The sequence below is a fragment of the Suillus discolor genome (genome assembly GCF_016758755.1).
Source record: "Suillus discolor strain FC423 chromosome Unknown F5147scaffold_13, whole genome shotgun sequence".
NCBI lineage: Eukaryota > Fungi > Basidiomycota > Agaricomycetes > Boletales > Suillaceae > Suillus > Suillus discolor.
The window spans coordinates 438,630-454,985 of NW_024541260.1; the positions used below are offsets into that span (position 1 = coordinate 438,630).

General features: G+C 48.3%; 6 protein-coding genes across 6 annotated transcripts; 3 read left to right on the forward strand and 3 right to left on the reverse strand.

Annotated features, from left to right (window-relative positions):
• Positions 1–3,533: 3,533 nt before the first annotated feature.
• On the forward strand, positions 3,534–5,731 carry F5147DRAFT_682775 (uncharacterized protein). Its single transcript, XM_041436486.1, has 10 exons — positions 3,534–3,714; positions 3,764–3,849; positions 3,900–4,014; positions 4,075–4,157; positions 4,214–4,446; positions 4,509–4,587; positions 4,641–4,688; positions 4,734–4,858; positions 4,925–5,054; positions 5,120–5,731. Exons 1-10 carry the CDS (start codon positions 3,657–3,659, stop codon positions 5,576–5,578), a joined length of 1,416 nt encoding a protein of 471 aa, XP_041295672.1. The 5' UTR covers positions 3,534–3,656; the 3' UTR covers positions 5,579–5,731.
• Positions 5,732–5,998: 267 nt separating this feature from the next.
• On the reverse strand, positions 5,999–7,774 carry F5147DRAFT_682783 (mitochondrial carrier domain-containing protein). Its single transcript, XM_041436487.1, has 8 exons — positions 7,724–7,774; positions 7,490–7,670; positions 7,414–7,437; positions 7,269–7,316; positions 6,999–7,221; positions 6,808–6,864; positions 6,290–6,754; positions 5,999–6,239 (listed from the first exon to the last, which is right to left on the reverse strand). Exons 2-8 carry the CDS (start codon positions 7,538–7,540, stop codon positions 6,214–6,216), a joined length of 894 nt encoding a protein of 297 aa, XP_041295673.1. The 5' UTR covers positions 7,541–7,670; positions 7,724–7,774; the 3' UTR covers positions 5,999–6,213.
• Positions 7,775–7,895: 121 nt separating this feature from the next.
• On the reverse strand, positions 7,896–9,237 carry F5147DRAFT_682786 (uncharacterized protein). The gene is made up of 10 exons (XM_041436488.1): positions 9,056–9,237; positions 8,984–8,990; positions 8,907–8,931; positions 8,711–8,841; positions 8,606–8,654; positions 8,519–8,550; positions 8,312–8,461; positions 8,226–8,258; positions 8,150–8,173; positions 7,896–8,087 (listed from the first exon to the last, which is right to left on the reverse strand). Exons 1-10 carry the CDS (start codon positions 9,165–9,167, stop codon positions 8,015–8,017), a joined length of 636 nt encoding a protein of 211 aa, XP_041295674.1. The 5' UTR covers positions 9,168–9,237; the 3' UTR covers positions 7,896–8,014.
• Positions 9,238–9,316: 79 nt separating this feature from the next.
• Positions 9,317–10,900, forward strand: F5147DRAFT_770980 (RNA polymerase III RPC4-domain-containing protein; the record flags this gene model as incomplete). Its single annotated transcript, XM_041441185.1, has 6 exons — positions 9,317–9,495; positions 9,550–9,562; positions 9,618–10,101; positions 10,149–10,270; positions 10,320–10,637; positions 10,694–10,900. 6 exons carry the CDS (start codon positions 9,317–9,319, stop codon positions 10,898–10,900), a joined length of 1,323 nt encoding a protein of 440 aa, XP_041295675.1.
• A 130-nt stretch (positions 10,901–11,030) lies between these two features.
• F5147DRAFT_571640 (fungal-specific transcription factor domain-containing protein) lies at positions 11,031–14,114 on the reverse strand (the record flags this gene model as incomplete). The annotated part of the gene is made up of 15 exons (XM_041431056.1): positions 11,031–11,537; positions 11,589–11,717; positions 11,766–11,971; positions 12,023–12,259; positions 12,323–12,431; positions 12,480–12,571; positions 12,625–12,634; positions 12,696–13,044; positions 13,099–13,301; positions 13,357–13,377; positions 13,437–13,722; positions 13,792–13,819; positions 13,871–13,926; positions 13,977–13,997; positions 14,059–14,114. 15 exons carry the CDS (start codon positions 14,112–14,114, stop codon positions 11,031–11,033), a joined length of 2,310 nt encoding a protein of 769 aa, XP_041295676.1.
• Positions 14,115–15,039: 925 nt separating this feature from the next.
• Positions 15,040–16,051, forward strand: F5147DRAFT_682795 (transcription initiation factor TFIID 23-30kDa subunit-domain-containing protein). The gene is made up of 7 exons (XM_041436489.1): positions 15,040–15,066; positions 15,136–15,147; positions 15,196–15,483; positions 15,533–15,597; positions 15,656–15,788; positions 15,841–15,929; positions 15,984–16,051. The coding sequence occupies exons 3-7, from the start codon at positions 15,232–15,234 to the stop codon at positions 15,985–15,987; spliced, it is 543 nt and encodes a 180-aa protein (XP_041295677.1). The 5' UTR covers positions 15,040–15,066; positions 15,136–15,147; positions 15,196–15,231; the 3' UTR covers positions 15,988–16,051.
• The last annotated feature ends 305 nt before the right edge of the window (positions 16,052–16,356 follow it).

A 16,356-nucleotide genomic window follows, 5' to 3' on the forward strand; every position in this document is an offset into this window, starting at 1 on the left:
CAATTGAATGGAAGTATACCGCTCTATTTACTTGTTATGACCGCAACAAGGTTGGGTTACTCCAATCCGTGCACGACTTCGGACCTAGGCACGAAGGATACTGAAACAAGGCCCATCAGCCAAGCTCAACCCCAAGATCAGACAGAGCTATGCAGTATAGGGCAAATCATTAACCCTGAAAGATACCGTTGGAGCCGCAGCTCTAACCAGTGTGTGAGAACTGTGGCCTGCTGGAATGAAGGGCTCTGACTACGACATTGTAATTACTGACCAAGCTAACCCCAACCCTTGCTTGCTCCTATTTGCCTCTGCTGACTTCCTTCGATCACCCCCTGCTAGGGGGTGCCCCACTCCAGCGAGCTTTGGGAAATATACTGGTAAAGCTGAACTCCGAAATAATACGAAATCACAGTCATTGCCAGCACTTCTGTTGCTGCACCGTGGTCGTCGTTCTTATCACCGCCTTTCGAGTACAGTGCAACGACTGGCTGACTGCCAGGAATATGGAACCGCCACGGAGGCCGCGGCTGTCAAGGAAGGCATGACTACGAGTCGAAATCACCTGTATTTCCACTATGCGCCATGTTAGACAGCTCTGGGTGGACGTCTATGTCATGCAACATCCAGCGCTACATTACTGAAGCAGTTCTGTTCTATCTTCTCCTAGGACGCGGTTCACAGACACCTCTATCTGAGCGGTGAGCGCTCGGTCGAAGTACAAATCAGTCTGTTCGGATAATCATTTGCCTATTACGCGAGAACCTTGGTACTTAATATTCGGAGGTAAGCTGATCTTTTGATTGACAGTTACATGACGAGGTTGCGCCGTGACACGGAAGGCCCAATGATATTAATGAGCAAACTCAAAGAGTAGAGCAAGACTTACGGTGTTCTCCACCGGTGACTGACTCGAAGAAGGCGGAGCGCCCTTGATTTTTCCTCTGGTATATTTAGATGTTCTACGAGTTCTTAACACTGATTCTGTAGGGTTTCTCCGGTAAACATAGTTACGTTGTCTCGTACGGAGGAAACGACCTTCATGTTGGATGGTGCAGTAAAACGGACTTGCCTTCCTGGGTCTCTTCTGCAAGAAGATCTCCGCACGCTACTGTAAGCTCGTCACATATTGTACTCCGCCAATTCATTACCAAGCCGTCCATGAAGTCGCATGTACTATCAACGGCTCACCGCTATGGAATTTGCTTCAGTTACCCTGGCCGACGAGTGCTTAAGTTGCGTACCTCGCATTCTCTCAGTGAAACGGACCACCACTTACTCATTCATTATGAAATCGAATCCTGATGCTACCTGTTAGAAGGAAATACAGTCTTTCTTCCTTTATAGGTCTGGCGAGGGACCGTACGGACCTAGTGATATTTACTCCAGTCTAACGGCACTGCCTGCAGCAAGCTAGTCGTCGAGCTAGTCAAGGCGGTCAGTGTGACACACTCTTCTCTATCCATGCCACCGAGATCTACCATGCATGACAGCAAATTAGTCGAAGCCGCGCTTGTCTATCCCTAGCTCGTCGCCAACGATTGCTCACTTACCAGTGCGACGGCATTGACACCATTCCCTGCAACGGTTCATTCTAGGTTCGGGAGCCAAACTCAAAACTCAACTATAACTAGTCAGGCCCTGCCATGCCCTGTAAATATTCACCGTCACGCCACTAGACAGAAGAGGAATTTGTCAGTGACAAGGCGAGCTTGCATGTTGCCTGACTGTCTATATTTTCTTATCAAGTCTTGAAGTGGATTCACAGGTGGTCTGACTCGGATATGGTCGAGGGATCAACATTTGTTGCGCCTGATTGCACTATGTACACAAGGTTTATGCGGCCCGGGGGGATGTTTACGTTGCGTATCAGGTTCACAGTAGCTCAGGTTCTCACAGCCAAGGATGTTAAAGCTACCTTGGCAATCTCGAGGTTCGTGGATTTTGATAGTTCTGATCGCCCACAGAAGTTACAGTGTTTATGGGAAGGTTTTTATGCACGAGCACACAAACAATGATATAAACGCATTTGGGCTTGGGACTTTGGGGGTCTATCCTGACTGAGACGTATCTTCTTAGTCACGTCACAAGTGTGGGTGAAAGAATGGAGTTCGTCCGTTTCGGTGTACCGCTTTTGGGAACTCCTTTTGACACTTGCGCGCCTATCTTTCGCCACACCCCCGAAACCACGATTGAAACGCGGAAGCCCAATATAATTGATGGGACAAGTCCCCCTCAGTCCCTGAGAGCCCACTGCAAGGAGTAAAACTCGTGCACGATGTATGTTCCATTTTACCGCGGTTTTTCATAATGCTGATTCTATCTATCATCGTATCATATATAGGCACGTAGGTAGGAAGGAGCGATGGGATGTATCATTTTGGCCTGCAAGCTCCTACATGCCTACACTGCAGAGCGCGTCATCAACCAACTCTGACTTATGACCGTGGGCAACCTGTTAAAGTTGACATCGTGGCATTGTTCTAGAATGTCGTACTTACCGTTGTGGCACGCTCTTGATGGGGGTGGGCGGCCACGTCATATTATCGAGGCAAACTTAAGGTAGAACATGGGACCAGACCAGATAGATGTGCGTTCCCGAGTCTTGGATCGCATCTGACCCCCTTGGGATTGACTCGAAGACACGGTTGTTCTGGTCCTCAGGGCGATCATGATGCACTCTGGTGATATCTTGTCGCTTATGCTTGAGCAAGCTGGTGCGATGTGATCCATTTTATAATTTTAAACGAACGATAAACGAGACTTCTGTTTAGCAAAGCGTTTACAAGCCCAGGCCACTATGACGAGAGATAACAGTCTCGAAGTAAATGGGCGCCCTTTCCACCGATTTCGAAGCGAAAAAGACGGCCTTGTAAATGTATGATTGTGTGTAGCTTATTTCCCCGCGTAAGGGATGGTTTGTCGACCACAAACCCTGAGTTTCTACTGCAGAATAACCTTATCGCGCAAAGTGGTTCGCGGCAAGTTCCTTGGTCTGTTTTTGGGTTGCCAGACTCAAAGTTCACCGATGCCGTAGTGATTACAGCACGTACCTCCCTTTCCCCCCGCAGTCTATTAAGTCGTAAGTACCATATGCCCTTGATCACACTGCACCTCGTGCCGGGCCCACGCTCCCGCCGGCTTCTTTTATTAGCCTCTTAGCCTCCGCTGGAGTCGCCGCTCAGTGGTGAGGTTGTCACGCTCGCTGATAGCGCTGACTCATAGTTGATACGCTTCTCCCCATATATGTTCTAATCAATCTGCACTGAGATAAATTTCCGAGCTTTTGATTTGATTTCGATGTAAGTCTTTTGAGACCCTTATACTAGTAGCATGCATATTCACAGATATTCGCACAGATCAGTCAGTGTTGGAAAACCATAACGTTGTCATGCTCTGCCGGGCCCGGGCCCTCCTGGATTAGCCCGGATACCCTGATACGGACGGTTCTCGCTTACCAGTACTGTGTTTCTCTCATATATGGGAAGGGAAGCCTTTACGCCATCAGCCGAAGGCCCGAATGTCATAAGAATATTGTAAGGAAAGCGATTAATATCCTTTCTTTCTTGCACCTTGACATTTCTATCAACCTCTACCTTTTCACTCCCGTTCTCTATCCCTCTGTACAATTTACACTATTAGTTCCGCCGTGTACCTTCATGTCATCGTCAAAACGGAGAGCGCCGCTCAGCATTGACTTCATAATAGTTGGAGCTGGTACGTGAACAACTTGCAGGTTGTCCTTGTGTTCAATTGTCTTCGTAAGGTATTGCCGGTCTGGCCACCGCGTTTAGATTATGCCAGGCAGGGCATCGTGTTCGTGTTTTAGACAAGGCTGCAGGGCCAAACCGAGTGGGTCGTGTGTGCGAAAGCGAAGGCAAACACTGAATTAAATCTTGCAGCGCGCTGGTGGTACCCATCTCCCACCTAATGCTACCAAAGTTTTGCTGGATTGGGGATTCAAGGACGAACTACTGAAACACGGACTGAGCACACGTGCTAGCACATTCATTTCAAGTAAGGAACTCGTATCATGCAGTTGATGTTGAACTCCAACTCATAAACTGAACCTGGCAGTTGATACTGGAAAAGTTATAGGATGCCTCGAATGGAAGGAAGACGTTCTTCAGGAGACAGGAGCGGACTATATGGTTATACGTGTAAGTTTATTTATACCTGCCCAAGCATCCTAGAAGGTGTTCATTCTGCTTTGCAGTATCGTGACCTCTACGATATGCTACATCGTGCAGCGATCAACGCGGGTGCCCGTGTTACATACGGCGCAACGGTCACCAGCGTGCACGCAAACCCGCCCCGCGTTGAGCTTCAGGATGGCACCGTCCTCAAAGCAGATATGGTTATTGGCGCTGATGGCCCACGAAGTACAGTCCGTGAAACGGTCGCAGGGTGGTCAAGCGAAGAGGTGCCAGAAGGGCACAGTGCTTACGTGTAATCTGCCTTTCTCATTGTCATATGTCGGGAACGGCCGCTGACAGGGAAACCTGGAGCAGTGCGATTATATCCCGGGATGTCCTTCAAAATGACCCCGAGCTCAGCGACCTGACGCGATTTCATGAAAATAGACCTGACGTACGTTGCCCGCCCTTTCCTTCCAATGGGAGTTCACATGTTGCACATTTCAGTACCCGATATGGACTGGAGACTCTAGACATGTCATAGCCTTCACGGTGGTATGGCTTTCCCTTTGTGGTCTCTTTATGACTCAATCTTCACAGGCGGGAGGGGCTGAATTTGCGATCCATGCATTTTTACCTGACAGCGAGGTTGACGGCATTGGTGACAAGGATGGTTGGGATGTGATCGTTCCTCGGGAAAAGCTCCCTTTTCATTTTGAACCGAAGTGCGTTATTTGATCCGGCATCCGCACAACTGATCTAACACATCATCATCATCATTATTTGATAAGGTTGCAGCGCTTGTTGGATATACCTGCTACGTATCAGAGGGTGCGACTTTTCCAAAGAGAATGCGCTGAAGAATGGACAGATGAATCAGGAAGACTGCTCATTATGGGAGAAGCTGCACATCCATTATATGTAAGTCTATATGAGCTCAGAACTCAGAACTCCGAACTCCGAACGATAATAATAACCATCTGCAGCCTTGCGTTCTACAAAGTTGCAGTATGCAAATAGAGGACGCTGAAGTGCTCGGCACCCTCTTCTCTCGATTACGAGCCTGGGATCAACTACCTCACTTAGCTGAAGCGTTCCAGGAGCTGCGCGAACCACGTACGCGCGCCATATATGCAAAGGAGACGAAGGCCTTTGATACGGTATGGGTGGGTCCTGGGCCACAGCGTGATGCACGAGATCAGGCCCTCTACGGCATGATGATCGAAGGGCACAAGGGCTGGGACGAGACGAAAATGCGCTGGCAGTGGGATGAGATTTGCGAGGTCTTCGGCTATAATGCGCGGGACGCAGCTGAAGACTGGTGGGTCATGTGGGGTATGTTGAGAGAGAGAAGTATAACAAGGGAAGGATATTGTCCTTCCAGTTATACTGTGCCTTTCTGTATGGGGGCAACCGTCACACATTACGCAGAGCTGCGTAACTGATATCTGGTCATGGTTTCCGGTTAGACATCTTGTGTCGTGCATGTGTAGAAGAAATGGAGAAAAAATTATACCCAACCGCCACGTACTACTGTAGGATACGTAGTATACCCCACATTTTCCCAGTGATCCCGAGCCAACATATTCTGCATATCATTCATTGCAAAGGGTCCGAATCAGCTTTTCTAACTGACCGTGACGTTAGTCCACGCAGTCCGAAATTTGAATAGAGGTGGCCAAGGGGCCATGTACAAGACTTTCCGAGCCTTCTGATATCTTCAACGTTGAAATCAAAACACGTCGCATGGTGTCATCAGAGTCAGTAGCTACAGTAGCTGTTATACTCAGTCTGTAGGGTAGCAGTCGCATGACTTTGACATAAATGTGCCTGGCGATTATCGTGTCATATACACTGAATTCTTGGGCAAACTGAACTCAATCTACAGAATTCTCACTGGTCTTGTGCTGAACCTCCAGATCTGACAGGTCTATGCAGGAGCATGCGGATCTCTCAACACTGTCAGTGTTATATAGCAACTGACTGGAATAAGCTGATAGTAATGTAACGGTAGTGATGAAATGACACCAGAGTGACATCATGCAAATACGGTCCGTGCCTTACTGTCTATGGGGCGACTCTATGATTGCTCGCGAATAGCAACCTCTGTAAATAATATGAGTGGGCGTTCAACTGGACCAGGAGAATGGACCTACTGAAAAACTCGTAAGATAGCCAACATAACGCGTTACTGGGCATGTGCGTCAAAACTCGTGGCGACATTCCCCGTCCAAACCCTCTTATTCCGTCTCTCCTCCATATTATACGAAGTGCATCCAACATTCCCCCAACTCTTCGAATCTCGGAATCATGTGATGAGCCTCTGGTCTGCAAAAGGGTTTTCGCAACATCCAAAGGAGTGGTGACGCCTGCGGCCACACCGCCCGCCATACCACCTGCGATCATATGCGTGATTGGCGAGTAGTCGCCCGATGGATTTAAAAGTTTTTTCATGTGCTCATAGACTGTGAATTGCACGGCCGTGAATGGGACTGACATCGTTAGAGTTGTGGGATACGAGACATAGAACGCGGCGAGGCCTTCTGTCTGGTACACGACCCGCAATGCAGTAAACACGGAACGGAACTCCGACTGGTGCACCTGCATGCGTTGCTTGATGACTATAAGAAGTGTGATGAGTTGGAGAACGCGGCACAAGTAGCTGGGAACTCACCGTCGAAGGGGTTCATGAGGGCATCGCTAGCAATGGTGGCGGATGCACCTGCCAGTGCTGTGACGCAATGGTAAGTACATGTTGACTACGTAGCAGACAGCCAGGAAATTAGAATCCAGATATGAATGACAAAACGATGTGGAAGGAGAAGGCGATGGTCGATAGTGAACGAATACGAATGGTGAACATACATGTTGCAAGCCATTGATTTCCGGCAGCATTGCCACCCGCTAATTCCTTCATCGCCTCATACGTCCCAAAGTGGACTGCATGGGCTGGTCCCGCACCCAATATCACTGAAGAGACACCTCGCCATAGAGCTCGCATGCCTTCCGTAGATGATATCCGAGTAAATGCATTTCCGATCCCTGTGTAAACAGCAGCAGGTGACGTGGCGAATACTTGCATTCGTGTCTAAATATCCTGTCAACCTCATGTCACTGACGAAGTTTGGATCCTACTTTTATGCTGTCTATTGGGAACATGACCGCGTGCTCTGTGATACCAGCCTGAGCGAAAAGTTCAGTATGCGTCCTTGGGACATTATAGTGCGCAAATCCGTCGCGAACGCGAGTGCGAGGTGGGGGCCGAAAACTCTAAACTTACCAGAGCTCCGGCGAGCATGTTAACCTGTAGTTCTAGTTGGTGCAAATTTTAATGATAGACCAGCTAAATGGCTTACCCCAACGCTAGTGTCAGATGGGAGTGCCTCATAGTCGAGCTCTTCAGCCATCCAAGCAATCTATGTGGAAGAAAAGAAGGACAGTGAAGATGTAAGCCTTAAGGCCGTTTTTTTCGCCGTAAAGGAGTAGTAGCGGTGCACGACGAAAATCTCGAAGGATGACCACCTCGCCGTACAGAGACTGAACCTGTGTCTTTAGTGCAGAACTGTTGGCAGGACTAGGAAGAGGTCAACCTTGTGAGTCTTGTCGGAAGTATGATCGCGCAGAGAAAAACGCGACTCGTCCGAACAAAACCGGCGTGAACAGTAAATTACTCGATTATTAATAATGCCGGTGTTTGCTAATACCAATTCTAGATCTCGGACTAAAATTTGGTTCCGTTTTCAAGTCCGTCATGGACCACAATGACACGGCCAAGCACAAGTAAAATTTAAATCAACCACGAAACGGACGCCACTGGCCCACCAGCAAATACTTTATAGGGATGGGATCAGCATACACGTGTCTTCTTGTCCTTAGTAATGTTAGTGCTCATCAACTGTTATATTCTTCCTCTCCTCGTCCTCCTTTGCCAGACGATCATGCTCCTCAATATCACTAAGGTCGAAAAAATACGCTGAATCATTCATCATCGATGGAGATTAGAAAACGATACTCACATAACTTCCCACGGATAATCAAGCCTATGATTCGATTAGACTCCCATCAGACTGGAGTAAAAGGAATAAATCTTACCACACGTCCTCCACTTCAGCACCTGCGAAGTATCTTGTGGAAATTTTGTGAAATCATGTGAAATCAACACTCGTTGTAGTACTCACGGGATATTCGGTGGCAGCTTTCCAAGTTTTGGCTTAAGCTTGTTGTGCACCACGAAGACTGCAAACTTGGTGCGTTTCGAGTCACGCTCAGACTCTGGAAGTAGCTGAAGTTCTGCTTCAACATCTTTCTGGAGCTCATTCAATGCATATCTGAACAGTGGATAGAATGAGTAGAACCAACAAAGACTATTTTTGTGGAGCTCTTACTGGAGAGTTTTGCGCGTATCGTCGACTTCATCCTATTCAAATTATTGGTTGGATTCACATAATAAAAACCGAGGAGTTAGAACTTACGATGATTAACGCCCGTCTTCCGAGCAATCTTTTGCCCGGGTCTGGCCCTCTGTCGAGATTACCCGTGTCAATATTAGATCCTGTGTACAATTGATAACACCGTACAGCCACTGGGTGCGAACAACCTCGCCGTTAAGCTGCTCTACCGTTGTACCAGGAAGAGATTCATAGAGTGAGAGACCAATAGCTTGAATCGGGATGTTTTTTTTCGTCGAAGGATCTTTCAGGAATGTGCGCTGTGAGACCGGACACAAGGCGGATTAGAAGGTCGGTCCGGTTGTATCGCTTCTGTGCGACATACCAGTACACGAGCTGGGAAAAAGCCACTGTGGGATGAGAGTTGAGATCGAGTTACCGATTAGATAGAATAGAACTGACCCTCCCCCTTTTCGTGGGCAATATGAGCATTAGAAGTATCATGAAAGCACTCGGACTACGAGTTCAGCGTACCGATCGCAATGAACATGTCAGGCTTGAATTCAGACGCAATCTTGTTCGAGGTTCCTCTGATGATGTTGTGTATGTCATTGTAAGTGGACCTGAGGTGCTCTGGTTCTCCCATTGTGCGGAAAATTGCGAACTGGGCGTAACTGCAGTTGTGCGCCTGAATGTTGATCAGATTCAACTGAGGAAGTAGATAAACACGTGGCTGTCCACACGTGTTGAACGTTATGTAACTGGGTGACTTTTTCGCGATATTTATCTGGTTTCATGGCAGACAATACCATATCTACGAGCAATGCGGGCGCATCCTCGACACCATCAGGCACTCCAGGACCGTCTGTACCAAAAGCCATAGGCAGCTTGGCAAAAAAGCCTTCTGACGTGACCAGGCAAGGATCACAGAAGCTCAAGTTCGTGCCCACACTACCATCACGAAGAAAGAAAGAGTGAGCCAATTCTGTCAAATCTAAATCCACGGTTTCTCATGACGTCGTTACCAGGGAAGTTAAACAAGTAAGTATCGTAGAGTACATCTACGCGAATCATCATCATCCTGAACTGGACGTAGGAAGCCCCCCCACCAACCATCCCTAATGCATCTACTGATCGAGGGCGCGGACGTGGGCGAGGAAGGGGCAGGGGAGGAGAAGGTCGTGGTGCCGCTCCCCGTCCAGTTCCAGTAGAAATGACTGCCAGTGGGCCATTCGCTATGGGACCTGCTCTCGCGGGCACCTCAGCCCGGCGCAGCGCTCCTCGCTCCAATTTCACACCCATCGTTCCATTGGGACCTGGAAATGCAACTGCTCTTGGTGCTGGTCTCTCTGGAGCTGCCGCTCCTTTGTTGAAGAGGGAGAAGGAGACTGTAGCACCGCTCATTGACGAAGATGACTACTCTGATCCGGACGAAGGTGTCGAGATTATCGACATGGAGAACGTGAGACAGATGGACTGGATGGCTCCAGAAAGCTTGCGCAAAGAACGTAAAGAAAAGAAGAAGAAAATTCAGGTGAAGATTGAGGATCCATCATCACCTTCAAGTATAAAGAAAAAAGGTAGTTTCCTAACACTTTTCTGCCACCTGAAGCTGAGACAATATCAGAAGATGAAATGAACATCGAGGAAGTAGATTTGGCTAATGCCCTTGATCTTAGCGAGAGCGAGGAAGAGGAAGAACTCGAGGACCTTATAGATGATTTCGCGGTGCAAGGTGAAGCGGACCAGGTCATTATCCCAAATCTCTATCTGGTACTCGCGCTCATTCACAGTATAGGACGCAGACATACGGAAAGAGCGTCTCTACTTCTTCCAGTTCCCTGAGCCGTTTCCAACATTCGTCCCCAATGTCCCATTGACCAGTCCGACGGCAATGAGTGTTGATGAGCCTCCACCAGGTAGCCATCCACGTAAAGTGTCTTTCGCAGCAGACGTAAAGCCACCAGGTCCTAGCGGAGATCCAGCAGGCGCATCCACAGGGCCAGAGGCAGAACAAACGAAAGAACTACCAAAAGTTGATGGTGTCATCGGGCAGCTCGAAGTATATCGCAGCGGGGCCGTCAAAATGCGCCTTAGTAACGGCATCCTCATGGATGTACGTCTAATTCCTATATTGTTGCTCATATCACGCATGCTGACAGTTATATTTAGGTAACTGGCGCAACTCAGCCATCGTTTTTACAGCAAGCTGTCCATTTGGATTTGCAAAACAAACGCTTGCACATCATGGGAGAAGTCAACAAGCGGTTTGTCGTCTCGCCAGAAATAGATACACTCCTTCATGCGATGGAGTTGCGCGATCAAGCTGAGGCCAACGCCATGCCAATCGATGACACGAATTTAATCAAGATGGGCTAGTTTGTAAAATTCAAGTGCGGTAGAAAAAATAATCGTAATGTTGTTGCAATATGCGGGATACAGCGGACAGCGAAAACGTGTATGCGTGACAAGAAAGAGAGTGCGATAGGTAACAAAACATGATGGATGATTATGCATGGTCCGGATTGTACACTTGCTGGAATGATAATGGCACTGGTTGTGGCGGAGGCCTACTCGAACTGGGACCTGCATTACTTTCATTGGGCTGCATCTTTGACTCCATGACCGCGGCTCGTAGCCCAGGGTCGAAGAACGGTGAAGGCGCGTTGATATCCTCTTCTGAAGCTGCAGGGTAGTACGGCTCGAATGTCCGAGAAAACGGGAGCTCCAATTCCCTGGTGGCTGGTAATACGAGATCGGGATTTGCTAGTGCTGCGTAATACTGAGCGATGGGTATATCGCCATCGGACAGTTCTGACGATTGTCGGTCTGAACCGGATGGGCTTGTACTTGAAGCTGACGAGCCAAATGGTGTGCCGGTGATGCCACTCTTCCGGGGTCCAAGCACGTCTGGATCACCGGGGTTTATAGACGACCGATGAGATTGTGATTGTCTGTCTGTCTGTGCGGCCTGGAGGGAGGTGAAGGCACGCTCACGCAGTCTGTGGAGGACAAGCTAGAAACGCATCAAAAAGAGCATCCAATCGTGAGGCTCAGACTATATTACCATAGTTGCTGGAGGCCGACAGGGAAGTGAACCCTCTTCGTAAAGCACCATTCCCTGATCCAGTTCTTGCAATGCGTTCGACGCAAGAGTACATTGTGGACTATCCACCACTATAGCTCCGAGAACGATCTGCTCGCCACATAAGACGCGTTGTCAAAATGAACTGTTTAGACTCACACATGCAGAGAATATGGCCGACCAGAAGAACCACGTTCGATCCGTCGGTTGAGAATGCACTCGGTACAACCCATTAAGGCTGGATATCAACCGACATGCACTGCGATATACAGCCAAGACTGAGGGCGCATACTTGTGCTGAAGGGGGTTGGTAGGGGCCTCTCGAAAAGCCTGTACGAACCAGCTCCGATGGATGTACATCAGATCTGTCAATCATTGGTCTCTTACTGATCAGAATCACAATGATCCCAACTTACTTGCTTCCCTGTGACACAGTGCAGCATATTGCTGCATTGCCTTAGGGGCTTCTGGAGACCAAGCACGCCCTGCTTCTGAGGCTTCCATTGGTGATTGTAAATGTGCCGGCAGGTTGAATTTCCGTATCTTTCGATCCAATTCGAGCAATGCGGAATAGCTTGGAACACGCGTGTTGAACACATGCTGCACAGAAATTCCTAAACAGCTTGCCGAATAGCGGAACTTCCAGGGATGCCCTAAAACACGTAAAGGGGTGGGCATGAAACGCTTCGCACAGAAAATAGTCAAATGAAACTCACATCCCATTTCGACAGCACCTGAAGGTTTGATCGCAGGATCGAGATCTTCTGGAAACCGGCAGTCTGTATGGTTGATGCTCAATGCAGGTGGACGACCATGAAGGATACTCTTTGAAACAGTTCAGCGGGCAGAGAGATCAAGCACCAAAGAGCGCACCGTCCACGCGTCAACCGAGTAGATTTCCCAAAATAAAACGCGTCGTCTTTGTATTTCTTCCTGCCCTAGACCCCACCCAGCGTTATCGCGTTCTGTGATTTGTCCATCAGTGTGCGGCACCGATGTAGTGTGGGGAGGCACTTACGTAGACCAATCTGTGAGATAGTGTGTAATCGTGAGTTCTTTGGTTCTTCGAAACGGCAGCATTATGCTCACTAATTGTGCGATTCTCGCCACGATGCCCATGAGAAGCCACCTGCCTTCGTTGTTCGTACGATCAGACTGGTAGATATGTCCAAAGGCCATGAAGAGGGCCTGTACAGTAGCGCAAGTAGCGTCTTGCGAAATCGGATCAAGTGATAACGCTGCGCGGGAAAGGGCATAGTACTGTTCAGCAAGCACCATTGAAGATGGTGATTGATCGTGAAGGACTCCTGAGGCCAGCAGGATGAAAAAAACGGAAAGTCGGTGCGAATGGATGTTATTAACGTTAGGGGAACCGGTGTGGCCATACAGTGGGATTAGAATATTTGTCATGAAGTCATCTCGTACGATTGGGTCGAACCTAAGATTCTGTAGGTCAATGATCATCGGCTGCAGCCGTGCACGACGAGCTCACATCCATGCGACATTTCGATAATATAGCTCCATGAGCTGCAAGGCTCGTTCACGGGGAGGCAGAAAAGGTAAGAAAAGAAATTTCGTATATTGACTGTCCTTCAGACCAAAGGGGTATGCATTGGAGAGATCGATGATCTCAAATGGAAGTCCCAAGTATTTTGGGTCAGCCGAGACGCTCTGCTGTGATGGATAACCGTCGGGCTATTGTGTGATTTACATGAGTGATGTTGTCTTCCAAAAATGAAGTTCAACAAACCGGAAACAATGGTTGAAAGTACTGGATGGCGCATATAATCAGGGGCTTAGCACAAAAACGATCGGAATGGGTTGCCTCACCTCCGATCCAACGGATTCGCCGTGATATTTGGTGCGGCCATCGCCATCGATCGATAAAGATCCGATGGTTTCTGTTACATCGTGAACTTCATCATCGTAGATAGTCCGAAGGTCTGGCTCTTCAACGTGTTCGTGTGACTGGGAGGAAGTTTGTAGGAGAGGATGTGGACCACTTCCATCACGATTGGATCTCTGAGTTTCATGAAGTGCTTCTTCAAGCTCTTTTATTCTCCCAGTCATAGTTTTTACCTGTTCTGACAGCCGCTGTGCATGAGCCATAAGAACCCTTTCATAAAGGAAGTTAAAGTTAGATTCCGAGTCGGGGGTGAAGGTACAGGAGCCGAGAAGGACGCACTTGTTTCCTTTCGTGGCGGCGAGAGTACCTAGGACATAGCGGATGAGATGAATGAATATTATAAGAGCGAGGTTCTTACCCTCTGGACAGATATTCGCACATCCACGTCGCATACATGACTGGCACGGGAACACTCTGCAGAAGTCAGCTATCGAAATGCAGATGGACTTGCTTATTGGACTTACCTGTCGCACTTGAGCTTGGATCTAGACGGGTTCAAGTTCAAGTAGGACTAGTATTTCCAAGTGAATAGCATATATGACATACCGGCGACATTCCGCGCATGACAATCCAGACTTTCTGGGACCGCCTACATTATGCATACTAGGAGTGATGTTCCTAACGCGTATACTGCTCTCGACGTCAATATTCATGGTGGGACATAAATGTCGTGATTATGTCGTGAGGGTGAAGGTATGATGGTAAGCATTCAAGTTGAAATTTTGGCCATGATCAGCTGGTTTTAGTGACGAAGTCCCCTTTCCTCTTCCTGGCAGGACGTACCGGAGACCTAGGGTAGGCCGGAGATTCGCTACCTATTTTCAGGCCATGAGCCAAAGTGGTGATGAAGACAGTAGGAAGAGTTACCGCGGCAGTGGAGCCAAGACAAGAACACTAGTCTCAGTTTACAAAAACGCGGATTTAAAATGGAGGACTCGGATGATCGACAGTCTTATGGTATTCCGAGGACCGACGATAGGGCTGCTGCCAGACGGGCTAATACATCATTGTTATATAAATGCGTTGTAAACGCCCAACAGTTAAGTTCGCCTACATTTAGAGTTTTGTATGGACACTAACGTACTTGCCCATCACGGCCGCCATCAAGCAATTAAATCAACTTTTTCAGATGACAAGTTACTCATTTGCTCTCCGAGACAGCCGTACGCCTATGATCTTACGTTTCGTCTCCGTTTCGGTGCAAGTGCTCCACTTCACAAAGTGATACTGACCCCGGTTGCCTGTCGTCCAGTGGCAAACATTCACGCCGATCCCGCGCCGTTCATCAACAGATAAATTTAAACATGTTGCATTGAACCTAAACTCTATGTAGACAACGTTGCCTTGTACTCTACAATATGGGAGAACTGGAGGCGAGTATCTATACAAGAAAATCGTCAGTAAATCGTCGCTAGGTGAGACGTAGAAAAAAGAATGAATCAGTCAAAGCGGAAGGATACTGCCAAAGCAGCTCCCCCGAAGGTAGCTGAGATAAATTTCTGCACCGCAGGGTGCGCTCCTGCTAAAGCCAAATGCCTCAAACATCATATGCATGTACGTTGAACCTAACAGGCTCGAAAATCGATAGAAAAAACTCACCATGCGACCGATTGAGTACAACAGTAAAATTTGCATGTGGGAACATTTTATACTGCCACCATCTCGCCTGGCTAACTCCGACAGGCTTCTTCCGGCGCTCACTGTAACTCATCGTAGATCATGTCGACCCCAGCAGCTTTTGCAGACTCGCCAACGGCACAATCCCAGCCTTCTCCTTATACATACTACCCACCGGGAACCTTTCCTGATGTATCTCAGACGCAGTCCTCTCAAACTGCTACTACGGCTCCAGGCTCAAGCTCCTCTACGGCCGCAACAACTCAACCACAATCCCGTCAGGCAGCCGAGGAGGCCCGCAAGGATCGTACCCTAGCTGAATTCCTTGTTATGCTTGATGATTATGAACCCCTGGTACTCGTGTAGCTTTCGTAATTCAAGTGGAGCTGAAAGTGCTGTCCAGATTCCCAATGAAGTAACAGACTACTATCTCCAGAGGGTAGGATTTGAATGCGAAGATGTGCGGCTGTGAGTATTCCAGGATGTTTTCTAGTATAGACTCATTACGTTCATTCTACATATGCAGAAAACGCCTGCTTTCCCTAGCCGCGCAGAAGTTCGTATCCGATATTGCTGCCGATGCCTACCAGCATGCTCGTATACGTACGAACGCCGTTGGTGGCCGCGCTCGGGGCCCCCTTACTGGACCAGGGTCAAAGGTACGCCACGGTTCTTCACTGCCCTGCCTTGCATAAATCACCTTGCTTCTAGGATAAGACGAGGACCGCGCTAACCATGGATGACTTGAGTGCCGCGTTGGCCGAGTACGGCATTAATGCTAAAAAACCAGAATTTTATCTGTGAGCATGCAGAGGAGTTACGTTTTCACTATCACTTGTTCCAATGTATTCTAGATAGTAGCAAGCACAATAAACCAATGGCAAGTGAAAGGGGAAACACTATGAACTATCTGTCTCCTCCCGCGGACATCGGGTTCAGAATTATTAATGACATCTCGCTTGTGGATGACTTCGTTCTAGCGTTCTTACTCTTTAGTAGCGACACCATTGAACCTGCAATAGGAAACGAGCTACCACTATATTTTTGGAGAGGCGTACGCAAAATGGGTGCGATGTCAATATCTGCAAATGTGACTACAATTGTAACTTCTTTGAACAGCCTGAGCTTCATCAACTTGGCCAAGACTCTACATGCGCTTCACAGGCAGGAACTGCATCCATAGCAAATTTAGTCGCTCATGCATATCAAGCTTTAGCAACTATGCCC